Raw genomic sequence first — 17,825 nt, forward strand, 5'->3', positions numbered from 1 at the left:
CCACCTTTAGTAAGAGTGACACTAACCTTACTTTCTATCTTTAAGTAAACTGTCTTTGAAACCAGGCCCTGACCTAGTCAGTATTAAATGCTTTTTAATACGTGGGAAACGACAACAACACAAACTCCAAATCAACAACAAAACCCAGATGGTTAGAAGCCAAAGTAGACGTGGGGGCCAGGAGAGTGGACTCCAGGAAGATGATCTCAGTGCTGACTGAGCACCATCCAGGGATGTAGCTGCATCTTCATCTACTAGCAGGCTGTTTATACTCGAGGGGCTCACGGTTGGCTTCTGGAATCCTTACCTGCTGAGCTCGTTCTCACCTGGACGACAAGCCTCTCCATCCAACATTCGGCACCCAAGGTTATCTTTCTGACCTGGTTTCCCAACAGGAGCAAGAACTGTGCCCTTGGCTAGCCACGTTTCCTGCCGCAGCCCCCGTCCGCCTTCCCCAGTCCTTCACCGTGTCTGTGGGCCGAGTGTGTGGCTGTAGTCAGGTGTGGGGCCTGGATCTGCAGGCAGGCAAAGTTTTCTCTGGGCAAAGGCTAACCAGCTGGCACAAGGAACAATCTGCGCTACCACCTGGTTAATCAGCTGTATTAACCCACTCGGCTAATCGGCCCCATCACCAAAACTCCAGCAGTCATGATCGGCAGGCCTCCGAGGACTGAAGGCCTCGGGAAAGGAGTCAGAAGACCCAGGCTCCAGTCCTGGTACTTGTCACTTCTCCCTCTCCCCTCCCCCCGGGATCTGAAACACCGTGAGGCAGGAGCTGTTCCCACCTGCTCTCCTGACAACGGTGACTTTCCACTTGCCCTGCTGTCAACCTGCCAATCCTTCAAAGAGCAACTTTCGGTCCCTTCACTTCACCCTGAAACACCCACATTCACTGTTTAAAACCCCCCTTATTGAAAAGGAATGATTTTGTTCCCCCAAATGACTTAGGGTCCTCTTTCCTAACTCATCCACTGGCTGCACCAACCCTGATGAAAGCTGCTAACAGAGATTTAGTGATGTTTTAATGGAGGCCTCATTCCTGTCTCATCCTAGATTATGCTCAGGGGTTTCTGAAGGCTGTGACGGCTGCAGGGGACACAGGCTCTGGCCATGGAGCAACAGAGGCGAGCTGTCACGCTTTGTTTTTCTGCTGGTTAAATCCAAATGCTCCTAATTAGTTATCCTGACCGCTAAGGCCAGGCTGGACAATGGCGTGGGGATCAGGGGTGCTGAGAGGCTATGAATACAAAAGTTCCTCCGGCTCCTGAGGCCTGGGGACCAGTGACTGGGTTGTGGGCACTGAGGCACTGTGTCCCTGGGGGCTGCAGATTCAAAGACATCAGCCCTCGTGTGAATAAAGGTCATCACCTGTTACTTCTTCGGTGAAAGGGCAGCTGTGCTGGGTGCCCACTTAGGCTCAGCCTTTGTCTGCTGACTCTGTGAATAGCACCCAGAGAGAATAACATTCTCTGATTCTGTGTTTGCTTGGTGGGGCAGAGCCACGTAACATAACTCGCAAACTTCCTCGAAGGAGTATTCAGCCAAGTATGTTTTTTAAAAGTGGCCTCGAAGTGCCTTAAACGTCCCCTTTTGGTGACTGTACTCGCTAGCTAGAACACACTAGAAAATCTTCATGGTAGGGCCACCAATTTGCATGATTTCTTCAGAAGCCAATTCTGACAAATGTTTAGGTCACGAGGATGACAATTCCTGAACCCCATGGGTGTGGGGGACTAGAGAAAAAGCTAACTGAAAAGCCAGCTAGCAGTTCAGGAAGGTTTAATGTTCAGAAAGTTTGCAACATTGAACAACCCACTGTTGCTCCAATATGTAAAAAGCAGAGATTTTATTTGGTTTTAGAATTCTGTGCATTATTTTACAAAGTAGCATTTCTTTTTTTTGTTGTTTTTTCATCTCCCTCTTTTTTATTTATTTATTTATTTTTTTTTTTGCGGTACGCGGGCCTCTCACTGTTGTGGCCTCTCCCGTTGCGGAGCACAGGCTCCGGACGCGCAGGCTCAGCGGCCACGGCTCACGGGCCCAGCCGCTCCGCGGCAGGTGGGATCTTCCCGGACCGGGGCACGAACCCGCGTCCCCTCCCTCTTTTTTAAATTAAAAAAATTTTTTTTTCATTGGGGTACAGTTGTTGTACAATGTTGTGTTGGTTTCTACTGTACGGCAAAGTGAAGTAGAGTTCCCTGTGCTACAGAGCAGGTTCTCATTAGTTATCTATTTTATACATATTAGCGTATATATGTCAATTGCAGCATTTCTAATATCATTTTGTTTAGGGGCTTATGTTAAATTAATTCGTTTGCTTTTTTTTTTTTTTCGTTTGCTTTTCTTTTAAAGGAAGAGAGTGCGAACGAGTTCGGGATAGTGTATGTATGCGTGTGTATTTATCCATCCATCCACTGATTCATTGAACATTTACATGCCCAGTTGCTTAGTATAAATGTTCATTGCTTTAGCATAAAACAAACAATTCAGACTGTTCTAGGCCCCTCTAAAAAGCAGTATGCATCTGATTTACTCCTCTCTTTTCAAGGCTCTTGAGGGCTATGGGTCCTGTCCTCTGGCACCCTTCCTACTTCACATCTCTTAGTAAGTACTCCAAATTTCAGACTCTTCCATCATTTTTTTCATAATTAAAACTTATCTATTGAAATCTATCTCCCCTCAGTTGATTATCCTGTGCTTTCAACTTATTAATAAGACAAAAGAATTTGTGCCAAAATAATAACTTACTCTTCTCAGGTAATATACAGGCATACCTCAGACATACTGGGGGTTCAGCTCCAGAGCACTGAGATAAAGCAAATATCACCATAAAGCGAGTCATATGAATTTTTGGTTTCCCAGTACATATGAAAATTGTTTACACTATACTGCAGTCTGTTAAGTGTATAAGCATTATGTCTAAAAAAAAAGTACATGCCTTAATTAAAAAATACTTTATTTCTAAAAACTGCTGACCATTATCTGACAACACAGGGTTGCCACGAACCTTCAATAGGTGAAAAACACAATATCTGCAAAGTGCAATAAGGTGCAATAAAATGAGGTATGCCTGGGTTTCATATTAACTAGACTCGAATTGCCTTAACCTGGAGGTAGGGGCTAGTTTGAAAAGTTAGGGCCCAGGGAAGGTGAACAATGGGGAAGCCAGCTCCTGAGATGGTCCCACAAGAGGTGTGTGTGTGTTGGCAGGTGAGGTGGTGAGCAGTGGAGTGGGTGAGGAGGGGCCACCCTAACCCACCGCCCCTACCCCTGGGATCATCCAGTACCCTTTCTCACGGATCAGGTACAAATAGAATCATTCACTGCTTAACTTACATACGTCCCAAAGGGGAGTAACACCAGAAGAGTTAGTCATTTATAGACATTTTAGGTTTTTGTCACCAGAGCACAGGTAGCCACAATTTAGAAGTCAAGTCTGACCGTTCCTTTCAGCAAGTAGAAGGAACTTCAGAAGAAGCCTCCTATCACTTACACGGTCCGAGGAATGACACAGTAAACCATGGCTCTGATTTGCTCCTTAATAGCAACCAGGGTCTCTTGAACGTTAACTCACATACACTAATGTATTCTGCTGATAAAATGTGGGACGTTCTTGTCAGTGTTAAAAGAGCCAAAGGGATCTGAGTAAGGAGAAGGTTTGTCACACACCCAGCAGGGAAAGGGGAGAACTAATACAAAAAGCGAACGCATTGAGGGTTATAGTATTGTTTCTGCTGTCCCACTGGAGCATATCTTTTTATTGTATTCCTGTTGTAAAGTCTTCCCTTGCATTTCTGGTAATGCTGGGTAGACTGAAAATGACAAAACATAAATTCTATTCTACTTTCCCTTCTCAAAGTATCCAAGTGGGAAAAAAGCTCTTAAAAAGCAGCCTCATTAACCCATTAAAAACACGCACCAACACTGGTCCATTCATTCACGTATGCTTACCCACTGCCTGCCAAATCCTTTCTTAGGAATTGTTCTAGCACTTCAAAACACCACCATGCATTCAAGCCTCCTGAAAGTTTGCTTATAAGATTTTACTTTTAAAAAAACAGTATATTCTGTCAAATTTACATTCAAAGAGCATAGGTTGAATGTTCTTCTAATAATATCTACTTTGCTGAACAGAAATTCATTTGAAATTCCAAACTTAAATGAATAACTCACACGGGTGTGCCCTCCTCAACCCCCCACCCAGCTCCCGGGATTTGGAGAGTCTCTGCCCCCATCTTCTTCGCCCTTCCTTGGTCCTGCTACTAGGACAGAAGAAGTATTGATACTTGTTCTGTCTTACATGTTAAAATGCCACTGCTGATTAGGTACTGACTATGTGGGGGTCAACTCCTACCTTTGCCTGTGCTAGGAAAACCCAGCGAGCAACTTGTTTACTGGTGAAATAAAACGACGGGGGGCTTCCCTGGGGGCGCGGTGGTTAAGAATCCGCCTGCCAATGCAGGGGGCATGGGTTTGAGCCCTGGTCCGGGAAGATCCCACATGCCGTGGAGCAACTAAGCCTGTACACCACAGCTACTGAGCCTACACTCTAGAGCCCATGAGCCACAACCACTGAGCCCTCGAGCCACAACTGCTGAAGCCCACGCACCTAGAGCCCGTGCTCCGCAACAAGAGAAGCCACCGCAATAAGAAGCCCATGCAGTGCAATGAAGAGTAGCCCCCGCTCGCTGCAACTAGAGAAAGACCGCATACAGCAACGAAGACCCAACGCAGCCAAAGAAAAAAAAAAAAAGAAAAAAAGAGGACAATTAGGGACTCCGCACTGGCATAAGCTACAAATGTTGCCAACTGGCAACGCTGAGCACTGACTGGCCAGTGGGCAGGTGACTACAGCTCCCAGAACAACTAGAGGGAGTGCCCTTTGCTAAGCAGTGTCACTGAGTGCTATTTATTTCCCAGGTCCAAGTGTACAAAAGTAGAGAGAGTGCATGCAAAGAGGCCAGTGAATTCAAATACTAAGAAAAGGAGAAAAGACTGTCTTGAATGTCATTTCAGAGGCATTAAGGGAGTCTGAAATCTTCTGCCAATTTGTTGAATTGAGTCTACCTGCTAAAACTTTTGGGATTGTTACTTATAAAAATGAAAACAGGGCTTCCCTGGTGGCGCAGTGGTTGAGAATCCGCCTGCCGATGCAGGGGACACGGGTTCGTGCCCCGGTCCGGGAAGATCCCACATGCCGCGGAGCGGCTGGGCCCGTGAGCCATGGCCGCTGAGCCTGCGCGTCCGGAGCCTGTGCTCCGCAATGGGAGAGGCCACAACAGTGAGAGGCCCGCAAAAAAAAAACCAAAAACAACAAAAATGAAAACAGAGAGAGAGAAAAAGGTTGCACATTTTTTTGCTACCAGAATTCTTTCAGCATCTTTATTTGGGTGGTGTTAGTGTTTTGTGTACTACATTATTTTAAGATTATTGCATATTTACTTAAGTTATAAATCCCTTTTACCATGTTTATTAAATTTTTACCTTTTTTTTTTCTTTCTGGAGAGGAAGATATCTACATTTTGTTTTTTAAATAAAAGCTAATGGGAAAACTCAAATTCACTTGAGAGAAACCTGTAGAAAGGAGTCTAGGCCTTTAGGAAAGGTATTTATATTGCCATTATTTGAGATTAATTCTTCAGTTACTTGGTTGAGTTTCTTCCTCTCCCCTGCAAAAGTTATAAACTGAAATTCATTCTTCTATAGTTATTTCATATGACAGAAGAGATGCTTTTATAGAGACCTTTATTTTGGGAGTGAGGATGGGAATCAAATGGGAGAAATAACTTGCTCTAAAACTCCTGAAGCTGACTTGAAACAGGGTGACGTAGAACCCAGACAGAGGCTGAAATGGTACAGGCCGAGCTGGGTCAGTCAGGCTGGGTTTCCTGCTACCCCTGACACGCTCTGTCACAAAGCAATCGTATTTTTTTCCCCCTTCTTGTGTTACCTTTTCTTACCCATTTGCAAGAACAGTTCAGATCCAGAAAACACGCCAGAAATTTACTGTGAAACCAAGGGAAGATGGGGCAGGCGGAGGTGCCCTTCAGTACTGATAGCCTAGATGTAGACAGATCAAAAGCTAAATCCAATTTAACCCACCTCAGGCAGAAAAAAATAATTGAATTAAACTTCCTCTAAATATGATAGGTTGGGGGATCTTAAATCCAGGCACAAAGAACCAGGTTAGAGTGAACTGTGGAGTAAATGGATGAAGGGAGCTCTGGCTGCCCCCGCCCACAGGGAGTTTGATAAGCTGTTGATTGCCTCTATTGCTTTACTACGGAGGCTGAAAACTGATTTAGCTGCTTATGGGGCTCCGAGGCTAATGGCCCACCAAGAATACTGCTGCCACTGATTTAGGTAAGCTGCTTGGCATGTATGGTTTGATTATTACAATGGGGGAAAAAAAAAAAGACAGCGGGGTATAGGAAAGCTTTAAAAAAGAAGGCTTTACTATGCCAAATAGCTACACTACTTTGACACCCTAAAATGAATATGGAATTACTGATTCCTTCTCTTCATCTGGTATTAAAACTCATTTTTGAAAGGCTTCCTCAAAAAGTACTCACTTTGGGGCCCACCCATTCTATTTTAAACCACCTTCACAAGAAAATGTCACTGGTGCCTTTAAACACACTTCTCCAGTGGTAAGAGTCTCGGTCCTCAGATACTAAGCTCAGGTAGAGTCCTAGAAAAATATATAAATGTATACTGGGTCTTGTATCCGATTCTTCCCCTTGAACACCACTGGGCCATCATAATTAAAACTGTATCCCTTTCCACTCCAGCCAGCAGATCACTGGTGCCTGATTACGTAGTAAAGGACAGCAGGACTGAAGGAGGGGAAGGAGCTGATATGTGCAAATAGGTTTAAACTGGATGCACAAGTAGAAATTAAAACCCTAGTATTCTCTCACCCTCTCCAACTAAATGCTCTAAAACTATTTCTACCTTTTAAAATAACCTGCCTACTTCTGGCGGGATAAAGAGAACACAGAACTCTTAAGTTTAAATTACTTTTCAAGGCTTTATTTTTTAAGTCTTGAAAAATGAGTGAAGGATCTGAACACAGATTAAGTTGACCTCATTTCTTCTGGGCAAAACGGCAAGAAACAAAAGAACCGAATCACAGCAGTTTGAGATGTTCTGAAAGTTGTCACAATTTTTTTTTTTTTTTGGTCACTGACTCTTGAAAGAATCCACAATATATGGAAAAGAAAGCAATGCTTTCATGTAGTGTCTGAAAGCTTCTTAGGGAGTGAGCTGTTGATTTAAATGATTAACCAAAGCTTAACATATTCAGAATTTTGGGCTGAACAGACAAAATGTTGGTTTTCTTCCCCGCTGCCAACCTGGTCAGTCATTAAAAGGATATACGTACACAAATAGAAGTATAAAAAGATGGTTTTGACTCTTACATGCTCTGTTGTGTTTCACTAAAATTTAACGTCATCCAACCGTTTGACATGAGCACAAGTCAAAGAGTTTAATATATTCATTGCCTTTTACGTCTTTTTTTCCCTTGTACAACTTTTTTTTTGTTGATATAATTCACATACCATAAAATTCACTCTTTTAAAGTATACAATTCACTGGCTGCTTTTAGTATAGTTTCAAAGTCGTGCAACCATCACCACTAATTCCAGAACATCTTCACCAGCCCCAAAGGAAACCGCACACCGTTAGCAGCCACTGCTCACCCCGGGCTCTCCCCAGGCCCTGGCGACCACTCACCTACTCTGTCTCTATGGATTGGCCTATTTTGGACATCCTGAGAGAAGTCCACATAAAATAAGAATCATAAAACATGCATTCGTTTCTGTCTGGCTTCTTTCAACATGATGTTCTTAAGGTTCATCTGTGCTGTAGCAGGTATCAGTACTTCACTCCTTTTTACGGCCAAATACTATTCCATTGCGTGGATATACAACATTTTGCTTATCCATTCATTAGCTGATGAACATTTGGGCTGTTGTCACTCTTTAGCTATTATGAATAATGCTGCTTTGAACATTCCTGTACACGTTTTTATGTGGACATATGTTTTCAACCCTCTAGGGTATATGCCTAGCAGTGGAATTGCTGGGTCACAGGGTAACTCTATGTTTAACTTTTTGAGGGACTGCCAAACTATTTCGCTAAGTGGCCGCACCACTTTCCATTCCCAGCAGTGTATGGGAGCTCCAGTTTCTCTATATCCTTGCCAGCATTTCTTATTGTCCTAGAATATCTTTTTATACTGTTTTCTTTTCTCATTCTGAACAGAAAATAATTGATTAATAGGGCTTGTGAATAAAACTACTCCGATGATGGCAGAATTCAGTGCCAAAGCCATAATCAACGAAAACATTTTCCCAGGGAGAAAACAGAAATGAAATGGCCCCTCTAAGTGCTTACCTGCTGCAGATCAGCGAGGGAATACAGGTGGATCTGTTGAAGGAGGTATTCTCTGGGGAAAATTCTGAAAACGGACAGAAACACAGATAAATTGTGGTGCTGCCACAAAACACACTTTCACTGAGACGTTTCCAAGTCTTATTCAAGAATCCTTTTCCACCTAACACTCTTCCTCCCCACATCCTCTGAGAAACCTGTAATAATACCTTTTTCCAGATACTTTTCTTTCTAACACAAATACCAAGAACAGAGTAAGGGTGTGATCTTTGATTTCTGATGTAGTCCAAGGTGCTAGGAGCACAGTGCAATGGTCTGGACCTGAGGACCAGAGTGCCAGGTTTCTTGTACCAGCTGCGTCCCTAACAAGCTGTGTCATCTCAGGCAAGTCTTAAAACCCATCTAGCTTCAGATCCTTCGTTGGTTAATGAAGGTGACTGAACTTGGTGTCTTAAATCTCTTTCCAGCTCTATTAGTCTATGTCTAGATGAATAGATTGTAGAGTTGAAAAATCAGTTGGAGGGGCAACCTGTGTGTCTTTGCCTAGAGGCTCCTACGGCTTTCATTAATGGAGATGGCAGTGCCAAACACCACCTAGTGAGCTACCCTCTTACGTGCACAGTGATGAGTTTTGGAACCTAGGTACAGATGGGAATAATGGGACAAAATATTTCAAATTGAGACTCCCTGACAAAGTCCAATATCTTTGGTTACTGTCAATTCATAGCATCTGGATAAATGACGGTGAGTGAACAGGAAAAACAAATCTATTAGGGACAAGCAAACAGGTACCAAAACGTAGATGGTTAGAAAACACCACACACACACACACACACACACACACACACACACACACACACACGCATACACAAAACAAAACTCATGGTGCTAGCATTTTCTCTTTGTCTCAGGATACAAGAAAATTGCATAGTACCACCTAAAATGAAAGAAGCCACCAACTCAATTAACATTTATGACTATCTGCTATATGCCAAGCACTGTGCCAGGCACTAGGAAGACAATTATGAATGAGACAGTCACAGTGTCAGAGCATATCAGAGCATATCAAGGAGCATAAAGTCAAGCTAGGGAAAGATACATAAACTGACAATTACAACACAACATGGTAACATGAAAATAAGAGTTATATGCACAGGGTACATATTTTTAGATTGGTCTAGCAGGGTAGGTCCCAACCTTGGCCATCTATTAGAATCACTTGGGAAGCTTTTGAAAATAATAGGGCATAAGTATGGGTAGAACCCAGAAATCAGTCTTAAAAACTCTTGTGGTGATTAGTGCAGCCAAGGTGTAGAACCACTGGCCTAACTCGTAGCTTGTTGGGGAATTCATTATTCAGTCTTTCAATTAGGTATGCATTACTGGACAAATCCTAGAGATTAAGTCCTTTATCCTTCCATTCATCTATCTAGCCATCCAATTGTGATTAAGCACAACTGTGTGCCAGCTCCTGTACTAGGCCACTGAAAAAAGGGCACTGAACCAATTAGGTGAAGTTCATCCCCCATGGAGGCCTGGGACAGGCATATTCTAGTTTGGAGCACTCCTGATAAATATATGATAGGCTCTGAAGATTTCTGCTGAAAATTCCTGTTTCATCCACAAGAGTGAGAACAGACCCAGTGAGTGACATGGCCCTTATACTCTGGGGAGTAAAATTCAGTTCCCAAGGGTAAGCTCCCTTCAACTCTAATGGTCTGGGGCCACACCTGTGGCAGGTAGCAGCACACAGTCTCAGCCCAGCTGGGGAGGGTGTAGGGAAAGTGCTCAATCCCTCCACGTGGGATGAAGCTTCCCTACAAAGAGCCCCCCTATTGCAGAAGGTAGACCGCGGTCCCAGGGGGGGACCATGAGACATAACCCAACTTCCATTTTCAGTAACACGCACGTATGACAGAGACGATCAAGAGGACTATTCCTCATGACCCCCTACAGGATTAACAATAAGAGAAGTCTGCTTCAGGTGTGGCCCTCAACGTACATCACTTAATTCTCACAACAACCCCGCGTGGTAAGTACAACCTCCATTTTATGTGAGAGGGAACTGAGGCTCGGAGGCAAAAACTAATTTGCTCAGGGTCACAAGCTGGGAGTCAAGTCCAGGGCTTTCTGACTCCAGAGGCCTGTGCTTCTTCTACTTTCCAGGAGATGCAGGCGGAGGAAGGAGGGAGGTGGGTTTGAGCTGACCATCTAATATAGCTATGTGATACATCTCTCTTCCAGGTAGGTGTTTATTACTGTTCAGGCCAGTAGCAATATAGAGCCATTGGTGCTTCTTGAAAGAAGGAAAGTAACCCTGACGCGTTCGGTCATGCCCACTTCCTGAAGGCAGCCGGGAGGGTGGAGACACTGCAGGCAGGGACGGTCCTGACCACGTACCCCGGGGGCTCTTCCAGGGTAACCGCAAGGCGAAAGCGAAAGGGGTGAGTTTGTAGACACAGGAGAACTTCTGGAAGAAATGACAACATTTGGAATTGAAGTCGACTCTGAAGTCCTAGCTTGGGAGACAGGGTGGTGATGTCATTGGCCAACGCAGGGCAGGCTGCTGGGGGAGGGGGAAAAGCATTGAGATTTAATTGCGCTGAATATCAAGTGCTTGTGTGGAGGGCAGCAGGTGTGGCCCTTGTGGGTGTGGGGCTGAGAGATGTGGAAGAGCCAGGGGCACTTCTGACAGCAGCACAGAGGGGACAGCTGAAGCTGTGGGAACGGAGGGAGAGGACCTTGGAGGAAAATGAACGGAAGCGGGGCTGAGTGTGAACAGGGGTGGTTTTTACTTTTTTTTTTAACCTTACAAAGCCTAGAATTATCTGAAGTACACTTTAGTAGTCTGCAATTTTTCTCATGCTTGAAAAATTGTTTTGAAAATAACCAGGATGTTCACGTGTACGTGAGTTCCTAACATTCCCTCTTTTTGTGAAATGTTTGTGCCCTTATACCCTTCACCTGGCTTCCCCTCATGGTAACACCTTACACAACCATGGTGCATTGATCAAAACTAAGAAATGAGCTATTATGTAAATTAGACCTTATTCAGATTTCACCGGTTGTTTCACTAATGTCCTTTTTCTGTTCAGGGATCCAATCCAGAATACGGGATTGCATTTATAGATTTTAAAATATACATCAGTATCTGCAAGATGACTTGAGACCCAAACATCATGTGCAGAAAAGCAAACCTAGGACGCAGTCTTTCAGTGGAGGTCACTAGGGTAGCAAAGTATGATAATCTACTATGGGGACAGAGGATGTTTAAGTGTGGTTGAATGGGAGCAATAACCTTTTTCAGAGGCAACTGCCTCATAATGAAATCCCTTAAGAAAAGTAAAGGCAATGTGGCAGCAGAGCTGAGAAACAGACGGACTGAGCTAAACAAGCAGGCTGGAAAATCATTTCAAGATGAGCTCCTGCCTTTTCCACTGGTTTATACACACGTAGGTCAGCTGGAGAAAGAGTTAGAAGGAAGGAGATTGAAATGAACTCTAGCAGGGAAAAATGCAGGGTAGCATATCGTTAATGTTTGCTACTTAAAGTTCTTCTCTAAAATCCTAAAACTTCCATGACTGAGAGTATACAGGATATAAGAATTAATTGCAAATTTACAAATGGAATCATACTGGTATACACTTTACTACAGTACTACAGCCAGTCAGTTAGTTATCCAGTCAGCAGACACTACTGAGTGCCTAAAATGAGCCAGGTGCTGTGCGAAGGGCTGGAGACGGATATGTTCAGTGAACACAACTGATGAGCAGCAAAGAAAATTTCCAATTTCTCCTCTCTAGGCTGGGTCCCCTTTGCCTCCAAACACTGTTCATTACTCTTCTCACAATAACCGGCCAACTTTGGACACAGTAATCTCTAATACTCCTGAAACATTATTTACACAGCTAAAGTGAGCTGTGTATGTAATGTTTCTGTGTGTAAATATATGTCACATATGTATTTTTTTCTTCCCCTCTGCAAGCGATTCTAAGCCCCTCCAGAAGCACCGCATCTGCTTGTCTCCTCTCTGGCACTCTTCAGTGTCTAATACTATAATTTACAAGAGGGTCAGCCTAACGACACAAAGAACTGGAAAATGTAATATACGCAGAAAAGATAAAGGAACTGAGCTTGTTGTGTTTGGAGAAGATGTTGTGTCCAGGAGATTTAGTGGTGGCCATAAAAAATACAGACTTTTAAGACAGATAATGCCAATCAGCTTTTCTTCTCTCTGAGGATAGACATTATATCAAGAAAGCATTGAAGTCAAATATGAGAATAAATTTCCTGAGAGGGAAGACTGAGCAGCATTAATGTGTCTCTTACAGGGATGCTTTTAAATGTAAATAAAAGAAGAAAAATATCTGTTGCAGTTATTTAGAGGTAGGGACTTGCTCTTCTGCTTACAGGAGGAAAGGATCTCAAAGGCGGGGCCAGATGACCCCGTCAGTTTGTTCCTCTTTTTCATTACTGGTGCCGTCAAGGCACACTGAATTGGCAAGGCATTCTCGGAATATCTTTTCTTTAATTTTCTTTTTTTGTTACAAAATTTTTTTTAAAGGTTTCAGTCCATTTACACTTATTACAAAATACTGGTTATATTCCCCGTGTTGTACAACACAGCCTTGTAGCCTATCTTATACCTACTAGCTTATACCTCCTACACCCACGCCCACCTTATATCGTGTCCGCCCTCCACCGCTGGTAACTACTAGTTTGTTCTCTGTATCTGAGTCTGCTTCTTTTTTGTTATACTCACTAGTTTGTTGTATTTTTTAGATTCCACATATAAGTGATATCATAAAGTGTTTGTCTTTCTCTGAATATTTTCTTTAGGCTGATGTCCACAGGGGAAGTGCAGGGCAAATAATGACATAAAAGCCAAGCCCTGAAAAGCAAAGGCAACATCTCACCTGGGTGATGCCCAGGGCTTCCCCCACTGTGGCTCTGGTGTACAAGGAGCTGGTCTGGTACCTGGCTCGTCTGACAGGAGCTCTTTAGGAAATGGATGGAACAAGCAGGGCCTCCCAGGGGTCAGTTGTGGAAGGGATTGTGGAGAACCCGGAGGCCTGCGGTGTGCTTGGGTGGCATTAAGCTGCCTCCGGCAGATCTGACTAGGAGAGGATAGGGCTCTGCAGGGGACCAGAGATGAACCTGCAGCCACTTCACGCACTGCTAGGGGAGCCGCTCACGTCTGGGAGGCAAGGTTTGGCACCTCCTTGAGAGCCATGGCAGAACTAATTTTATAATTTTACTATTAGTGTATTCAATAAAGGATGAATGATTATTTGCATTTTTTGGTCAGAAAACACAACTTGTGGTCACCATATGGCCCAGGAATTTAATGCAGATGAAGTCCTGTCTTATGACCTCTCTGGTCACTACAGCTAAGAATCTAAAATCAGAAGCTGAAGTCAGCACACGCTTTCACTGCAATGAGCGGATGCTGGGTATGTATGTGGCAGAAAATTTGGAGAAGACACAGTTTTTTTTCCAATACATACAGACAAGTGAGATACACAGACAAGTAAACAGGCAGCTCCAGCTCTAGCACGGAGTGCAGGGCTGAGGGGAGCCTGCAGGACACCTGTTCAAGAAAGGCCTCAGAGAACCGACGGGTCAGAATCCATCTGAAGGAGTGCAAGAATGGATATTGCAGGTAGAGGGTGCGGCATGGGTAAGAGCAGAGAGTCCAGGACGAACATAAATCTTTCAGGGAACAGGCTCTGTATGCGTATATGTGTCCATGCTGGGGGTTGCGGGGAGTGCAGGGCGTGAGCTCAGAAAGTTAGAGTGTAGCCAGACATGCGAGGGCTTAGCTGCCTAGAGAAGAGCCTACCCCCAAAGAGATGAGTGCCTCAAGCAAGAGAAGGGACAGCATTAGATTTGTGCCTTTAAAAGATCATTGACAGCAGAAGGGGCAAGAGACTGAAGAGATGGATAATTCTGGAGATAAACTAGGTGAGAAAGGATGGGGCCCTGAACAGAATCGAAACGGTTGCCCTGGGGTTGGAGAGAAATGGCCCGTGACAGGCAGATTTCTCCAACAATCCACAGGTCATGAAGGCTAACAGGAAATGGAGGCCGGGAAGGAGCCTGGCACTGCTCATGGTTTTGCAGCTGGGCCAGTAGGTAAACGACAGTTCCATCTACTAACACAGGGAATAATGAAGAGGAGTCACCTTTGGGGAGAAAGGGTAGCTCAGCTGTCGGGGCAGAGGTGTGGAGTGTCCAAGTGGAGTCATCTGTGAGTCCAGGGAGGAGAGCTGTGTGCCTACAGGTGAAGACACAAAAATGAGCAGGAGCCTGAGATAGTACACATTAGTGCAACAGAAAAGACTGGACACTGGCAAAACAACACTATGGAAGGAACAGCCAGCCACAGGAAGAAAGCTGGGAAGAAGCAGTTTGATAGGAGAAAAGGCAGAAGAGCCAGCATCCAGGAAGCCAAGGAAGGAGAGAATTTCAAGGACAAAGAGGGTCAACGGCATCAGAGGCAGAGGAGAGGTCACCTAATCCGGGGAAGACTCTCACGAGGCCTGAAAGGTGCCTGCTGGTTTTGGCAAAGGGGAATTCATTAGTGACCTTAGAACAGTCTCCAGGAGGAAGGGGGACGCCCGACTGCAGAGGGGCGAAGGACCGTGGAAAATATTCTTTTAAGAAACTAACTTTAAAGGAGAGAAACTAGGCCATAGCTACAGAAGGGATGCAGGACTAAGAAAGGATTCTTTTCTTAGAGATGGGAGCCACTTGGGCATATCTGTATGCTAAAATGAAGAAGCTAGTACAGAAGCCAAAGTTGCAGCTAGAAAAGTAAGGAAGATGACAGAGCCTGAGCTAGTAGAGGCCTAGAGGAAATGGGATGTGGACCCAGCTAGGAGCTCTTCCAAATACACATTTGTGTGTGTGAGGGTGCGTGTACCTATACACACACTCTGCTTGTTCTTAATTGAAATGCCTCAAGTTTCTCCTAAAATGTCATGTAAAAGGTAACTACTAATTTCTCCAATGTTCCCTCCAATCTTCAACGTGTTAGGAACAGAAAGCTACAGGTGACAGCTACAGTTGCCGGACTCCGCAATCCTTTGGTCAACGGCCTCTTTGCTGCAAGAAGGTGCTGCCTTTTGTTTCCGGTGAGGCGGCCGTGTTTGGGGTTCTCTGTGCAGTAAGTGACCTCACCGCACTGCAGGCCTATTCATCAGCAGGTCTGACAGCATTTCGCCAACAGGCCAACGACAAGGACAGCCCTGCTCCTGCCAGGGCAACTTCTTCTGGTTGGCCCTGACGCCAAAGCCAGAGGACAAACGTGAGAAGGAGAGTCAACTCCACACTTCACTCACCCATCAAGGGAAACTGCATCGCTGGCAGGTGGCACTGTCAAGTTCTCTGATACCAAAGAACAATGAAGAAACCCGCTAAAGGATCGTGGAAACCAACTAGCACAGCTGTTTCGAGTGCCAACGTTTTCTATTTTATCACCTTTAGGATTTCCTGACATACTGAGAAGGTAACTTAGGCTTCATTTATAGATTGTTCCAATGAGAAAAGTAAGAAAAGATGAAAATCAAAAGGGAAAAAGGTCATATATGGTTCATATCCCTTATATTACACAGCTGGTACTTGGGGTTAAAAATGCAGAAATAATGGCCTATGAAATCAAAGGCAGCAGTCTATATAAAACAGGTAGGGGGTCCTCTTCTATTTTGGACCAGGACACTGAGTCAAATACATCAAGACTCATTTAACCTGACTAATTTCTGGGGACTTCAACTCAGTTCCCACCAAGCCCTGATGCTCATGAGAGAAAAGGGACTAAGTCAGGCACACCCTCTGCAGGATTTTGATAGATTTAGTAATACCGCCATTTCCCTGAAGCTCAGTTATTTGAGCTGCATAATTGGCATTAAAAAACCCAATGATTAAAATGAAAAAAGTCTGAATGAAAATATCTCAGCACATGTAATAGGCAGGCTTTAAAGGAAAGACTCATCTCCCTCCCTTCCTGTGTGTCGTGTGTCTCTGTCTCTCTCTCTGTCTCTCACTCACACACACACACACACACACACAATAAAAAAGATGCAAAAAGGAAAACCTCCAATTTTGATTCTAAATCATAAGGGTCTAAAGGAAGAATACAGGTAGAAGTGCATAAGGAATAATTTAGAAAGGAAAACCATTTATTTATGAAATATTACTGTGTTCTCCAAGAATATGTGCTCCAGGTTAGGTAATCTGTATGGAATTGAGAGGGCTGCGGTATCTTTCCTTTGGAGGGCACATGAACCCACACTGAAATCAGCAAAAAGCACCGTGAAGCATCCCTAGTGAGGTGCAATTTGGTGTTTTTGATATGAGCTGCAAACACTTCCCGAAATGGTTACATTAGACTGGATGTGAACAGGACTCGTATGTCCAACCATGCTCCCAGCTAATGGAAAAACAATTTTAAATCAAAGGCAGATATTGCGATAGCAACCCATGTGGAAGAAACAAGCTTCGATCATTTCAGTAGATACCTCATTTTGCTAATCTCATTGGCTGAAAAAGTGGCAAGATTGCATCAGATATTATATCTTGGAAGACAGGTATGGGAAATAAGGGTCTCTTACCGGCTCTTTCAGAAATTGTGCTTAAGTTTCTTAGCAACAATCTAAAGCCCGGAGTAGAAATACTTGGGAAGTAATTTGGGTTGTGATTATTCTGGGGTCTGATTATAAAAGTGACAGATTATATCACATTATAGATCCTAGCTCAAGTTCTTACGGTATTCAATGGTTCCAAGAATATAACACTTTTCCTGACGTGAGTTTTATTTTTTTGTTGTCTCTTAGAAAATGATTTTAGATAATTTATAGATTTCATTTAATCTTAGAATAAGATAAAACACTTTTGAACTTTCTGAAGGATTTCTTGGTAAATAAAAAGCTACATGTATCTTACAGTAAAATTAATATATAACTTGCCAGAGCTCCTTTTTCAAAGTTTATCAATCTGTTTAGCTTTGAATGACACACTTTTGCGGATAGTCTATGACTCCTTTTTAGAGTGTTGATATCAGCATTTATATTTATAAAGTTTGCTGAAAGAGATCTCTGGAGAAAATGAAGGAAAGGGGAGGGGCTGTCAGGAGATCAGGAGGTTAGATGACTTGAAAACCTTAGTTCTAGAAGGCATCTGAGGGAAAAGGAATCCTTGAAGGAGACTGAGAACGGTTGCTTTCAAAATCTGTCCAAATAACATCCTGTGCTCTAGTAGTTTCAGTCCTGATAGATTCATGCAGCTAATCTGTTGAGAGTAAAGCCCCAATGACACTTTTAATTAGCTAATTTGAAAACTAGCTACAGAGTCTGGCTAATATTAAGTCTTACAGAGAACATAAAGAGCTGCGTCCATTTACTGAGCTTAAAGAAGTGTTATCTATTTGC

At 43.7% G+C, this 17,825-nt stretch overlaps 1 protein-coding gene across 9 annotated transcripts in view; it reads right to left on the reverse strand.

The window, feature by feature from the left end:
* The window catches only part of PLEKHM3 (pleckstrin homology domain containing M3), a 183,252-nt gene that overhangs the window by 75,382 nt on the left and 90,045 nt on the right, over window positions 1-17,825 (reverse strand). For 8 of the 9 annotated variants that reach the window (XM_067026698.1, XM_059051328.2, XM_067026702.1 and 5 more), the window contains exon 6: window positions 8,401-8,464. In XM_067026698.1, coding sequence (XP_066882799.1) covers window positions 8,401-8,464 — 64 coding nt within the window. Of the gene's footprint in view, window positions 1-5,960; window positions 6,061-8,400; window positions 8,465-17,825 lie in introns of those variants that run through there. The other variant, XM_059051346.2, reaches the window with a different exon arrangement.

This window comes from Kogia breviceps, chromosome 2 (assembly GCF_026419965.1).
Source record: "Kogia breviceps isolate mKogBre1 chromosome 2, mKogBre1 haplotype 1, whole genome shotgun sequence".
Taxonomy (NCBI): Eukaryota; Metazoa; Chordata; class Mammalia; order Artiodactyla; family Physeteridae; genus Kogia; species Kogia breviceps.